Source organism: Puntigrus tetrazona, chromosome 14, assembly GCF_018831695.1.
Source record: "Puntigrus tetrazona isolate hp1 chromosome 14, ASM1883169v1, whole genome shotgun sequence".
Lineage (NCBI taxonomy): Eukaryota > Metazoa > Chordata > Actinopteri > Cypriniformes > Cyprinidae > Puntigrus > Puntigrus tetrazona.
Window position 1 is genome coordinate 7,336,549 of NC_056712.1, and position 13,497 is coordinate 7,350,045.

A 13,497-nucleotide genomic window follows, 5' to 3' on the forward strand; every position below is an offset into this window, starting at 1 on the left:
CAGTTCAATTTACTTATCTCTGCGAGTAAAACGTATTTTTAGACCAATAATATTTTTTTATCATACTACTTTTTTAATGTATTTTTTTTTTTGATAAGTGGGAACGTTTAAGGCCTATGTGATTTTTGTCTTGGCAAAATAAATACGTGTTCAGTTTCAGAGGTACTCCATTAAATGACAAATTCTCCAAATTAAATAAGTAACCACTAATTAATACTTAAAAAAAAGTGGCATATGTTCTACGTCGTTCAAACAAGGCACATCAAAAACGCTTGGTACTTTTTTTAAAATGTACAGAGCATGAATAGATTTCTAGTTTTGTTCAAAAGTTGTGATGATTCATTTAAATGGTTCGTCTCATGCACACAATAAAAACGGCGTGTTTCGTAAATTTGAGAAGAAATACGTTCTTGAGACGCCGTTATAGTTCTAGTTTCAGTAAAAGTGCATCAGTCTGGTGCCGTTTTCTCGTTTGTGATTCATACACTTTGAAGAAAAAACGATTAATTCATCGATGAGCGGTTAAAGCGGGTTATTTGGGACTTAAAACATCCGTTGCACTAAAAAAATAGGAAGGAACACATTCTGGCCTGTTATCAAACGCCCATCACTCGCGCAATCTGACCTTCAGATACGGAGGCAGCGACGAAACGTTGACACCTTGACGCAAATCGCTTTACCATTTCCTACTTTCCATTTAGATTTTTTAGCGCCTGAAACCTGTAAACAAACTTTCACCTTGATGCAAGCAGATCCGCCGACGTCTTTGAGGGCCTGGAAAATATCTGTGACTAAAATCCAGTTTATGTACTTTTAATTATTTTTGGCTTCTGGAAAATCTCACTGTAGTCGGGCGCTGTGAAGATTCGCCGGCCTGTATTAGGGGTCGCGTGGTGCAGTGTGTCTTTTGTGCCTTCGCTTTTAGACGTAAAGAGCAAAATCACTTTTACTGATGCCTTAGTCATCAGGGTTTGCGTTCAGTCATTTCATTAACGTGCCATTCATTTCTATCACAGCGGTTGAGTCATACTGGTGGTACGATGGTCTTAAAGCTTCTGCTCTCACAGACCTTCAGACCTTCATTATCTGTCTAAACAGACACACCTGTTGTTGCTGTGCATTTTTATTTGGTAAAAAATTATTTTTTTCTTGATGCACAATCTTACAATTGCTGGTTTTTAATTTGGCAAGTTATTGAGCATTAAGTAGTAAACGTAGGTAAACTTAATTTTTTTGAAATACGTCTTTCAGTATTCAGGTAAGAAATACTATTAGAAGAGCAAATCAAACGTAAAATACAGCACTGATTGAAGTCAATATTTGTTGACTTTACACAAAATCTCTATTAATAATTATGACATCCACAACAGCAGGTATATTTGGTTTCTGTCACTTTAAGACCAACGGATACTGTATGAACGCGTTTCATTCCTACACACCAAAGCCCAGAATATACTTTGTGTGTGCGTCTTGGAGTGCGTCATCACGGATTTGGTTGTCTTTCGCGTTTTTTAACAACTGCTTTTAATTTCAGCCGTCTCGTGCTCTTTGCTTTCTCGTTCATCCACGTTTTTTTTTTGATCACTTTATATAGGGGTGGGCGATGCGGCCAAAATATTCACGATACAAGGACATTTATTCATGATAACAACAAATGCATCACACAATACAGTTATTTTTGCCTTTAAGAAGGCTTTTTTTATCATATCAAACATTTTTCTTGCATAAAAATTTAATAATTCTTGACACCGGTGTCAAAATCACAGAAGAGTTACTAGAAGCCCCAAAAGGTTGTGTCAATTGTGTGAATGCTCCTCTCCTACTACAGAAATTGAAAATAGCATTATTGGTGGTATATACAAACATAGACTTGCATGCACATGCAAGTTAATTTCACATTTTCTGGTCGATTTGTGTTAATTCAACTAAATATAATTTGGTAACACGTTATCTTAGGGTCTCCTAACTAGCTGCATATTAGTATGCAGATTACTCAGCCATTTATTACTAATAATTAAGCACATATTAATGCCTAATTCTACATCCCTAATCCCACCCAGTACCTAAACTTAATAACTACTTTATGAACTATTAATAAGCAGCAAATTAGGGAAATTAAGGGAAAAGTCATAGTTAAAAGTGAATAAGTGTTCCCTATTCTTAAACGTTAACCTGTATTTTAATCATAACTCTGCCATAACTCTTAAATTACATTTTTTTGATCGTTTACTCATCTTTGAGTCATTTGAAACCTGCATGACTGACTTTCTTCTCTGGAACACAAAGATTTTTTCTTTTGAAGAATGTTAGTATCTAGTTTTGGTACCCATTGACTTATTTTGCATGGACAAAAATACCAGTATTTCTTTAAAACAATCTTCTTTTGAGTTTAGCAGAAATAAATAATCACTCACAGGTTTGGAATAACTTGAGGGGGAGTAAAGCATGGCGGAATTAGGGCTGTCGATCACTTTGAGAATTTTAATTTCTTAAAATGCCAGTTTTTCTGGTTTTACTGTATTTGTGGGAAAGTAAAAAAAAATTCAACGCATGGCGATGAGGTGTTTCCCAGTTCAACACTCGCTCTCAGCTTGACCTTTGTTTTATCCTAGACTTGAAACGCAAATATGATTATCAACTTGTGTAGTATTTTTCTAATGCGTATTGTCTAATAAGACTAAAATAAGAATAATAATAATAATAGATGTGGCTATGAATCTATATATCTGCCTATCACTCTTTTCTTTGTTGTATTGTATTACATTTACATATATATGTTAGCCTGGAATATTCTGTTAAAGTTTAAATGCAACAAATACATAATTAAAAAATAACACTTGTAAATATGAACATAATCTGTAAGATTACCTTAAATCACAATGGGCAAAGCCGCATGGATTTCTTCTTATATACACACAAACCCCAAAAAACAATGTGTTGTGTTACACATATATATATATATATATATATATATATATATATATATATATATATATATATATATATATATATATATATATATATATATATATATATATATATATTTTCATTCATTGTGCACTTTGGGCTTGATCATTACGTGGAGACAGACCACACAGATGCCAATACATTTTTATTTAATACTGTACAAAATATGTATAGATTAAAATGTTTTTACAACCTTGTAAAAAAAAAAAAAAGGAAAAGGAAAAGAAAAAGAAAGAAACACAAATCAACACTTCCAAGTCTTTTAAGAGACTTATAGACACGCTTTAATAGCTTTAGCTTTAGAGTTGAAGGGATTCAGTAGAGACTGGTCTTTTTCATTATCCGTAGAAACTCCTGCTCATTAATCTCTCCATCACCATCTCTGTCAGCCTCGTCGATCATTTCCTGTTCCAAATAAAAACCCCGAGACACAAGCATGTCACAAAGCCATTGTCAAAAACATGTTGTTAAAGTATTTCCTAACAGTGTCAGCTGTCGCTCCGTGATGAGGGATCTTATCTGATCTTATGTCATTCACTACCCACTGACTAAACCAGTCACTTTCTCAGGAGAGACACAACTCGTCTGTGACTTTTACACACAGGAACATCCTCTTTCTGTGTATTTCCCCACATCTGGAGAAGAACGCACCTGTAATTCCTCATCCGTGAGGTTCTCCCCGAGCTCTTTGGCCACTCGCTTGAGATTTTTGAAAGAGATTTTGCCGGTGCAGTCGTCGTCGAATAGCCTGAAAGCCTTCAGGATTTCTTCTTTTGAGTCCTTCTCACTCTGTTGTGAAAGATAAATGACACGCAGCTAAACTGAGCATCATGACCAAAATCACAGTTTGAGTGATTTTACATCACGCTAATGGTATATCATGCCAAGGCTTTTATTTTTCAAATCTGAAAATGGGGAGGATGGATGTGATGGATGATTAAGGGAATTTGGCTTTTTTTTGGCAATTGTAAATAAGAATGGAAATATACTTTTAATTTTTAAAAGGTGCAAATAATTGTGGAGAGTGTGAATTTGAAAAAATCTCAAAAACATTTTTCATAATTTTCCCCACATTTTCAAATTTTTGTATTCCAATGAAAGGTTAGGTTTTTGTGATTTTTTAAAATAAAAGATCAAACGGATTAACAATGCTTTATTTTCACAGGTTTCTTTTTGTTCATATGTGCCAAGGGTGTCAGTAATTCTGATAATGACTGAATAATATATTTTGTGATAAAAAATATAATAAACATTCAACAATATTACTAAAAAGTAATCAAAGATACTAAAGAAACACTGTTATATGTATTCAATAACTACCTGGTATAGCCTTTGAATAATATATTTTTCTTTAAATAGTTTACAAATACTAGGAACTGCAAAAACGTATGAGCATCGTAACTGTGATGTACAAACGTGATTCATTAATTTAATGAGTGTGTAACTGTTTTTTACAGCTTTATCACATAATAGTGTGTATATATATATATATATATATATATATATATATATATATATATATATATATATATACATACATATATATATTGGTCATGACACATGTCTGTAGCGATTGAATCTGCAGAAAGTTATTGTCAGTTTACGTGACTACCGTGGGTGAGTTGTTGTCGCATCACAGGTCCCAAACGCTTCCACGTTCTTGTAATACAAGCATGTTAAAGGTACAGTTGACTGTGGAATATTTAGGTGCAAATCTAAGAAAATTTCATAACTGGATAGAAAGACTTCTAAAAGAGATTCACAGGTGGCATCCTATCACAGTTCCACGTCTGGGATTCACTGAGCTCCTGAGAGCGACCCATTCTTTCACAAATGTTTGTAAAACAGTCTGCATGCCTAGGTGCTTGATTTTATACACCTCACATCAGCTGTATGTTCACAGACGAAAAAATGAAACATATCAAGAAAGAACACTGTCCCTACTGTGAAACATGGAGGAGGCTCTGTTATGTTCTGGGGCTGCTTTGCTGCGTCTGGCACAGGGTGTCTTGAATCTGTGCAGGGTACAATGAAATCTCAAGACTATCAAGAAATTCTAGAGAGAAATGTACTAGCCAGTGTCAGAAAGCTTGGTCTCAGTCGCAGGTCATGGGTCTTGCAACAATATTACTAAAAGTAATCAAAGATACTAAAGAAACACTGTTATATGTATTCAATAACTACCTGGTATAGCCTTTGAATAATATATTTTTCTTTAAATAGTTTACAAATACTAGGCTGAACTGCAAAGTCGTATGAGCATCGTTTGAACTGTGATGTACAAACGTGATTCATTAATTTAATGAGTCTGTTTCATGTGTTGAACATGCTTTATCACTTAATAGTTAACATTTATATCATATATATATTATTACTATATATAAAGTATATATATATATATATATATATATATATATATATATATACATATACATACATATATATATATCGCATGACACATGTCTGTAGCGATTGAATCTGCAGAAAGTTATTGTCAGTTTACGTGACTACCGTGGGTGAGTTGTTGTCGTTCCCAAACGCTTCCACGTTCTTGTAATACAGCTGACAGTTGACTGTGGAATATTTAGGTGCAAGAAAATTTCACGACTGGATTAGCTGCACAGGTGGCATCCTATCACAGTTCCACGCTGGGATTCACTGAGCTCCTGAGAGCGACCCATTCTTTCACAAATGTTTGTAAAAACAGTCTGCATGCCTAGGTGCTTGATTTTATACACCTGTGGCCATAGAAGTGATTGGAACACCTGATTCTGATTGTTTGGATGGAATACTTTTGGCAATATAGTGATATATATATTGTCCTGCAGGAGTAGTGAAGGTCGGGCAGTGTTCCAGGGTGAAAGGTTTCAAGTAAGGGCCGGAGTCTAGCACGTGCTCCCCTCTTTGGTCCGGGGTGTAAGGGGCAGCAGCTTCTTCCCGTGGCTTCTCCTGACTTGGCCCAAACGGCCCCTCGTCAGCCGTGAACAGGTGCGGTTCACCATTCAGACCGGTTTTTCGATATTTTTTCTATATATGTGTGTGTGCATGTGTGTGTGCGCGCGTGTATAGACTTTTTGCAGTTTTTTAAAAGTGCGGTGAGAACTAACCCGTGCTGAAACAGGGGCTTTCATGGTGCTTTAATAGCACTGACGTCATTTTCCATGTAAACACCTGATTGGTTATGTTATCATTCAGCTTGCAGACTTACCATTTTCTGCGTCATCATAGAAAGGAAATCATTAAAGCTGATTACGCCCGATCCTTCTTTATCAATATCCGCAATCATTTTTTTTATCTCTTCTTTCTTCGGCTCAAACCCCAAAGCTCGCATAGCTACCTACGGCAAAAGGCCAATATTCTGTTAGTATACCAGTGCGTTTAAACACATATCTGAACGGATTCATATTACTAACATTTAAAAAAATTTTGTTTCAAGGCAAAACACTACATACAAACAATGGTTTGCTTATATATAAAAACCAGATTTTATACATTTTATTTTTTTTTAAAAAAGCCGTTCACAGTACACCACTGATTTTCTGAGTCATGGAGATTACTCTCTGCAGATTACTCTCTCTAGATTTTGACTCTCATTCTGACGGCACCCATTCACTGCAGAGGACCGACTGATGAGCAAGTGAGATAATGCTACATTTCTCTAAATCTGTTCCCATGAAGACACCAACTCACAATCTGCATGAGCATTTCTGAGTGAACTTTTGCTTCCAACGAATGTTCTTAATTTTATTTATATTAAGAACAACTTTTTCTTGTCAATAAATAATTTTAATTTGTGTTAAAAAATAGCAACAGACTATTCAAAATATATATTTTTTTATCTATTAAAATTCCTGTTAATAACAATTACTGATTATGCATGTAACCTCTGGGTCATGGCAAATTCATTGGCCAGTAGTAGATAAGGAGTAAGATTAGTTACTCAGACGGGATTTTACGATTAGGTAAATTAATTTAGACTCTGGGACTTTATCAGATATATAAGATTATGGCTACAGGTCTCACACCCTTCTTACCTTCAGTTCCTTTACATCGATGTTTCCAGACCCATCTGTGTCAAACAGATCGAACGCCTCTTTGATCTCCTGCCTCTGTTCCTCTGTCAGTTCTGGTTTAGGACCGGTTCTCTTTCTCTGGTTCGTGGTGGCGCTGGGTTTCCTGAAGCCTGAAGCCTTGAGAATAAAAGGTGAAAGAGAGATTCAGCCATGCTTCCACCAGGGGGTGTTATCATTGTTTTCTTCTATAAGCAAGGTGCACACACAAATGCAGAAATGAGCAAATATGGAAATAAATAAAATAAATACAAAACAAATGGATGCTCCCCCTGAATGCATGTGTTATAGACATGGTTTGCAATTATAATTGCAATTACAATTACGGATGCCACAATTATAGAATCGTTCAAAGTGGCAACCAATTGTTCAAAATCCACTTATATTATTCTGAGATAGTAAGGTTGTTGCTTTTACCACAATCTTGGCCAGACAAGCTATCCTTCTTCCCCTCCAACACAGTACAGGTGGATATAGGACATGTTTTACTGTATCAGACTTGAAAAGTTAAGATGTTCACTTTCTGGCTCCCTCAAATCCTTTTATAACCTACGGATCACTTATGGATTATATTAGTCCTACCTGTGCACCGATTTGTTTGTATTATTTACTGACATATTGGTTAATTGATTAATAATAAATAATTAATAAAATTCTATTTTATTTTATTTATTTATTTATTTATTCGTCTCACTGAGTTAATATGAACGAGGGGATTGTAAATAATGTGTAATATCTTTACCTTGTTATCATTATTTAATCTGTATTGTCTCACAAAAGACCAATAAAAACATCTGAAGTAAAATAAATAGATGCATAAATACATACAATAAATGAATACAATATAAACAAAGTAAAAATAATTAACATTAAAGTTTTAAATATATGAAATAATTTATAATGAATTTATTATGTATTTATTTATTGTTAGATATTTTTTTTTTTTTTCTTCATGGTTAGTCCTCCAAGTTCTTACTGTTCTTACTGAGTTTTGTTGGAAATAAAAACAAATACATGAATGTTGCATTTCCTGCACAATTTTTTTGTACATGCAATTTTTTAGAACATTTTACAAAAATTTTCACACTTTTACTAATATATATATATATATATATATATATATATATATATATATATATATATATATATATAAATACTTACTTATTATATTATCATATATATGGTTGTATTATTTTACAATCTAATCTAATTTGCACTTGTTTCAATTAACAGCAATCTTCTCCTGCAAGGATAAAGGATGTTACTTAATTAAATCACTTTTACATAAGTTATTCACAGGCTTATCTGTATTTGGTGGGAGATTTTAAGAGCTGGATTAGTTTCATAATCACATGCGCAATCACTTACAAAACTTCGGTTTAATTAGGATTCAAGCAAGCACATATACTGTAAGGAATAACAGTGTCTATGTGACCCTAATACAAGTGTTTTATTCATAATGTAATTTAAAGAAGCGCACAGTTTATAGCTTTCATCTCAGCCAATGAAGCTAATGTCTGGCTCTTGGTTTCCATAACAATAACGCCAACAAGCTAACAGTTTAGGCTAACGAACAACTATATATACTCTTATTTAGTTTCATCCAACGTCAGTTCGTTTACAAAGTTTTAAAAGTAACTTAATCTATACTTACCATTTCGAAAGTTTTGGAAGAACCAAACCACAGCTTTGCAGCTTGCGTGAAATGTTAGTAAACAAGAGTAGGAAACGCTGTCAATGTCGTTGATTTCCTTGAGCGCGGTTGGATAGGGCGTGGCCTCTGAGTGATTGACAACTGATTGATCCAATAGCAGTTGCAGTCTTTCTGTCTGGGACGTAATCCACCAATCAAACCTGAGCGGGCGGGGGTTGTAGTTTGGCGTCTGTCTCTTAGCAACGAGCCGTTAGCAAGCGTGTTGTGGTGCTGTGCGCATGCGCATTTCAGAACATGGCCTCACCACGTAAACAATGCAGCTCAGCGGTGAAGGTAAGTAGCTTCGGTTTGATTAGGATATTGTATACGATAGGATTAGTGTATATGACTCGAATTTGTCTTGAAATTTGATCTAATTGATACGCAGAATACTTTGTTTTGCCTGCGTAAAATACAGCAGAAGCTAATTTGCCAATAAGACTGCATAACCTCGAGTCGACCATTATATCATTCAGAATTGATATTTTAAGTCAGTTTACCTCATTTATTTTAACTAATATGGCAGCATTTGGTGCCTTTGTCAACAATGTATGCATAGTTTATGTATTTCATCTGATTTAATCATGTGAAAAGTGTGCGCAGGATCCACATTATTTTATTAAATATTAACTTGACAAATATTAGCCTGTTGATCTTAATTTACTGTCACTCACAGATGAGAACACAAAAACCTGAAAATAAAAGAACTGAGCTTAATAACACAAACGATAAATGTTTGCAACAATAAAACCGTTATTGTCCTGTTACCTGTTTATTTTAGTATTTTATTAGAAAGAAAATCCAAATTTTATGAAGTGTAATATAAATGCAACATGACTATATATTTTCTCAATGTCAGATGTGAAGTTTTAATGTTTGTCAGTACAGTAATTTACTTTAAAACCATGTCTTTGGACCACTAGACAACAGTCCAGTTCTTCTCCTCCTTAGCCTGGATAAGAGGCTCCTGACGTTGTCTGTGGTTCAGGAGTGGCTTATCAAGAGGAATACGTCAACTGTAGCCAAATTCCTGGTGGCTCTTAATGCCTTGACCCCAGCCTCCTTGTGAAGTTCACTCAAATTCTTGAATCGATTTCTCTTGACAATCCTCATAAGGCTGTGGTTCTCTCGGTTGGTTGTGCATCTTTTTCTTTCTCGTTTTTTCCTTCCACTCAACTTTCTGTTAACATGCTTGGATACAGCACTCAGTGAACAGACAGCTTCTTTGGCAATGAATGTTTGTGGCTTACCCTCCTTGTGAAAGGTGTCAATGATCGTCTTCTGGACAACTGTCAGATCAGAAGTCTTCCCCATGATTGTGTATCCTAGTGAAACAAACTGAGAGAGCATTTTAAAGGCCCAGGAAACATTTGCAGGTGTTTTGAGTTGATTAGCTGACTGGCATATTACATTTTTTTGAGATTGTGAATTGGTGGGTTTTTGTTAAATGTGAACCAAAATCATCCCAATTAAAAGAACCAAAGACTTAAACTACTTCAGTCTGTTTGCACTGAACTTATTTAATACACTAGTTTCACAATTTGAGTTCACAAATATTAAGTTTAATAAAGGATTACAAAAATATCCCAAAGTGAGTGAATTGGGTATATATTGTTTATGTATTACATTTTTGTTTTATATAAATTATATTAGTAAATACATTTTTAATATGGTTAATTGCATTTTATTAGTAGTATTTGGCATTGTTTTTTCCTTTTGACTGCAGTGTAATACTATTAGAACACATAGCTAAATAACATTTGTAAATACTAACTAACCGGCATCTCGTTATTCCTTTTTCACAGATGTGTGTAAGTGCCAGTGTCGCTCAGCGCCGCCACATCGGCCTCCAGCAGTTAGAAGCCATAGCTGCCACCACACATGGCTTTCTGGGTCCCAACAAACGGCCCAAGTTTATCCAAGATGAAGACGCCGGGGATGCGATATTGGTCGGCTCCTGTTCACGTCTGCTTGAGAATATCGAGCTGCAAGGCTCGGTCGGACAACTGCTGCTTGAGACGGTCCAGGCCCAGCAGAAGCTCTTCCGCTCCGGGACGGGCACGCTGGTTTTTCTGGCCGGAGTCTGGAGTAGAGTTGCATTAGAGTGCCTAAACAGAGGAATAAGTGTGTTGGATATAAAAACAGCCATGAGGAAAGGACTGGAGCTGTGTTTAGAGGTGTGCAAACAATCTGCTGTAAATGTGGAAGAAGTGTCTTGCCAGAAAGTAAAGGACTGCGGACCTAGTTCAGCTGTAAAATCACACATACAGGACACGGAGATGCGGCTCATGGATGTTAAACACTCTCAGAATATCAAGTCGACACTAAAACACAGCAGACACTTTAGTTTCCAAACTGAAAACACACAAACAGCTCTGAATGACGTAACACACATAGCGCAAGCCGTCAGCCACGGATGCGACTCCTCCATGCGTTTAGTTATAAAAGCATGCAAGTTGCAATCCGAAAACACAGAAAATGCACAAAACGGATCTTTGGATGTTCAAAAACTGATCACGTGCCTCGTTCCAGGCATGTCCGAGGAGAAATCAAGCGTGTTTCGGGGCTTTGTCACGTTGCTGTCAGCTGAACAGGCCTCTGTGGTTCGACGCCTTCAGAGTCAGGTGTTAAACATCGCTTTGGTGAACGGCGATTTGTGCGAGAAGTATCGCCACGTGGGTTTCAACAGGCTCGGGAATGTCGTGCACGTCACAGATCACGCTAAGATGTCTGGTGTGAGTCTGGAAGAGCGTTGGATCGAGAACGCGTTAGGAAAACTGCACGAATTCAGCGTAGATGTTGTGCTTGTGAGCGGCACGGCTGGCGTGAAACTCAAAGACAGAGCTCTCGGGGCAAACGTCCTGGTTATTGAAGGCGTTAAAAGCAGCGTTTTGAAGGACTTCGGCGCATGCACGGGCGCCATCCCGGTTTCGTACGTCACACAGATTGACCAGAACTGCGTTGGACAGGGAGTTACAGTCAGCCAACGGCGAGATTTGAGTGGACATAACGACTTAGTCGCGATCAGTGTTGTGACTGCAAGCACGTCTCTGGTCACAGCCATCATAAGCAGCTCTGTGTCTGCCAAACTGCAAAGCTTGGAGGATCAGTTTTGGAGCTGCGCTCATCGGTTGCACCGAGCTCTTGCAGACAGGCAGCTGTTGCGTGGTGCAGGGACCACCGAACTCCTGTGCATTCGGCAGCTTCATCAATCTAAGCAGACGGAGATGGAAAACCCACAGGAAGGTGTGGTGCTGGAGCTTATGGCCGAAGCCTGGATGGATTATGTTTCGACTCTGATGATGAACAGCGGGTCGGTGTGTTCTAAAGCAGAGGGTTGGACGGCTGTTGCCCATCAGATGAGACTTTATAAAGATGGAGAAGCTGTATCGCTGGATGCAGATGCAGCTGGTGTGTATGATAACGTGGCTGTGAAGACCGAAGCGTGGAGAAGAGCTCTTGATCTGGTGTTTCTGGTGCTTCAGTCTGACGCAGAGATCATTACAGGCGTTAGTGAAGGAGGAAATGTTTACAAGGAGCTCATGTATCTTTGATATCTGTGGTATAATTCTTTTTTTGTTTTTTAAATCAAAATAGAATTTAAACTCTTCACTTTGAAGATGTCTTTTCTATGCAAATAAAAATTTGCTACAAAACATGATGAGTGTTGTTCCAAAAATGTGCATAAAAAATCTGTTTTGTTAAATAATTTGTGTTTATTATTTGTTTGTTTATACAAAAATACATATACGTTGGAAAAGTTGAAATTATTAATCTGACAAATGATTACAGAAAATGCCTAAAAATTGTGTGAGAAAAATTGTGTTGGTCATTCATTCAATCTAGACTGCAGATTTTGATTTGTATGTACATTTTCTAAAACAATTTATGTATATGTATGCACATATATATATGTGTGTGTGTGTGTGTGTGTGTGTGTGTGTGTGTGTGTGTGTGTGATGTGTGTACCAGGTATTTATCACGTTAACGGGATCAAATGTCCCCACAAGGATAGGAATACCAGTAAACATGAGTTTGACATGAGGAAACAAGCTTTTAAAAAATACAGGAATGTCAGTAGTTTCCTGTAAGGTGTAGGTTTAGGTGTAGGGTTCGTGTAAGACAATAACACATACAGTCTGTATAGTATAAAAACCATTACGCCTATGGAAAACATGGAAACACAACGTGTGTGTGTGTGAGAGAGAGAGAGTCCTGACTGTTTGATAGAAAGTCAGTATGTTGGTATGCCATGATGTTCTTTTAAGTACATATATTGCTTTTGTCATAACATATACCACTTCATACTCCCCTAAAATCATTTGAGACTATTTCAATTACAATCCGCGTACTATACCGCCACAACGTGCACATAAATGTGCATTACATGCATAAATACTCAATATATTTACATATTACATATTGTTTTAGTGAAAAGAGTGAAATATTCTGCTGTTAATGCACAAATGAAAAGAAACATACTCAACTCATATTTATTAGCACTACAATAAATAATATTCCGAAAAATATTAATAATAAGATATCTCCCATTTTTAATGCCGCTGTGGAGAATATATATATATATTTATATGTGAGATTAAGACTTTTATTTTGGCGGTCCAGTGGCTCAGGAGGGCATTTTGGCTCCACGGTGGCTGGTTTCGCTCGCAGTGAGTTGGGCGGCTCATGCAGACAAACATCAGCTAAGTCCTGTCCATTCTGACATAATAAAACATACATTGGCCGCATCTACAGAGATGGAAAACC

General features: G+C 36.5%; 2 protein-coding genes across 6 annotated transcripts in view; one reads left to right on the plus strand and one right to left on the minus strand.

The window, feature by feature from the left end:
- Positions 1 to 12,554, plus strand: part of bbs12 (Bardet-Biedl syndrome 12) — a 56,055-nt gene extending 43,501 nt beyond the window's left edge. For 3 of the 5 annotated variants that reach the window (XM_043256719.1, XM_043256717.1, XM_043256720.1), the window contains 2 exons: positions 5,796 to 5,955; positions 10,536 to 12,554. In XM_043256719.1, coding sequence (XP_043112654.1) covers positions 10,536 to 12,284 — 1,749 coding nt within the window. In that variant the 5' untranslated portion in view covers positions 5,796 to 5,955 and the 3' untranslated portion in view covers positions 12,285 to 12,554. Of the gene's footprint in view, positions 1 to 5,795; positions 5,956 to 8,954; positions 9,025 to 9,183; positions 10,107 to 10,535 lie in introns of those variants that run through there. The other 2 variants (XM_043256716.1, XM_043256718.1) reach the window with 2 other exon arrangements.
- Positions 3,100 to 8,841, minus strand: cetn4 (centrin 4). The gene is made up of 5 exons (XM_043256721.1): positions 8,692 to 8,841; positions 7,002 to 7,157; positions 6,176 to 6,304; positions 3,619 to 3,756; positions 3,100 to 3,372 (listed from the first exon to the last, which is right to left on the minus strand). The coding sequence occupies exons 1-5, from the start codon at positions 8,692 to 8,694 to the stop codon at positions 3,283 to 3,285; spliced, it is 516 nt and encodes a 171-aa protein (XP_043112656.1). The 5' UTR covers positions 8,695 to 8,841; the 3' UTR covers positions 3,100 to 3,282.
- Positions 12,555 to 13,497: the final 943 nt, after the last annotated feature.

What these genes read in the sequence shown, in the direction of transcription:
- cetn4 (XM_043256721.1), bottom strand. An exon ending in TCGATGTAAAGGAACTGAAG is followed by an intron (nt 6,305 to 7,001) that starts GTAAGAAGGGTG and finishes CTTTTGCCGTAG; the next exon opens with GTAGCTATGCGAGCTTTGGG. An exon ending in TCACGGATGAGGAATTACAG is followed by an intron (nt 3,373 to 3,618) that starts GTGCGTTCTTCT and finishes TATTTGGAACAG; the next exon opens with GAAATGATCGACGAGGCTGA.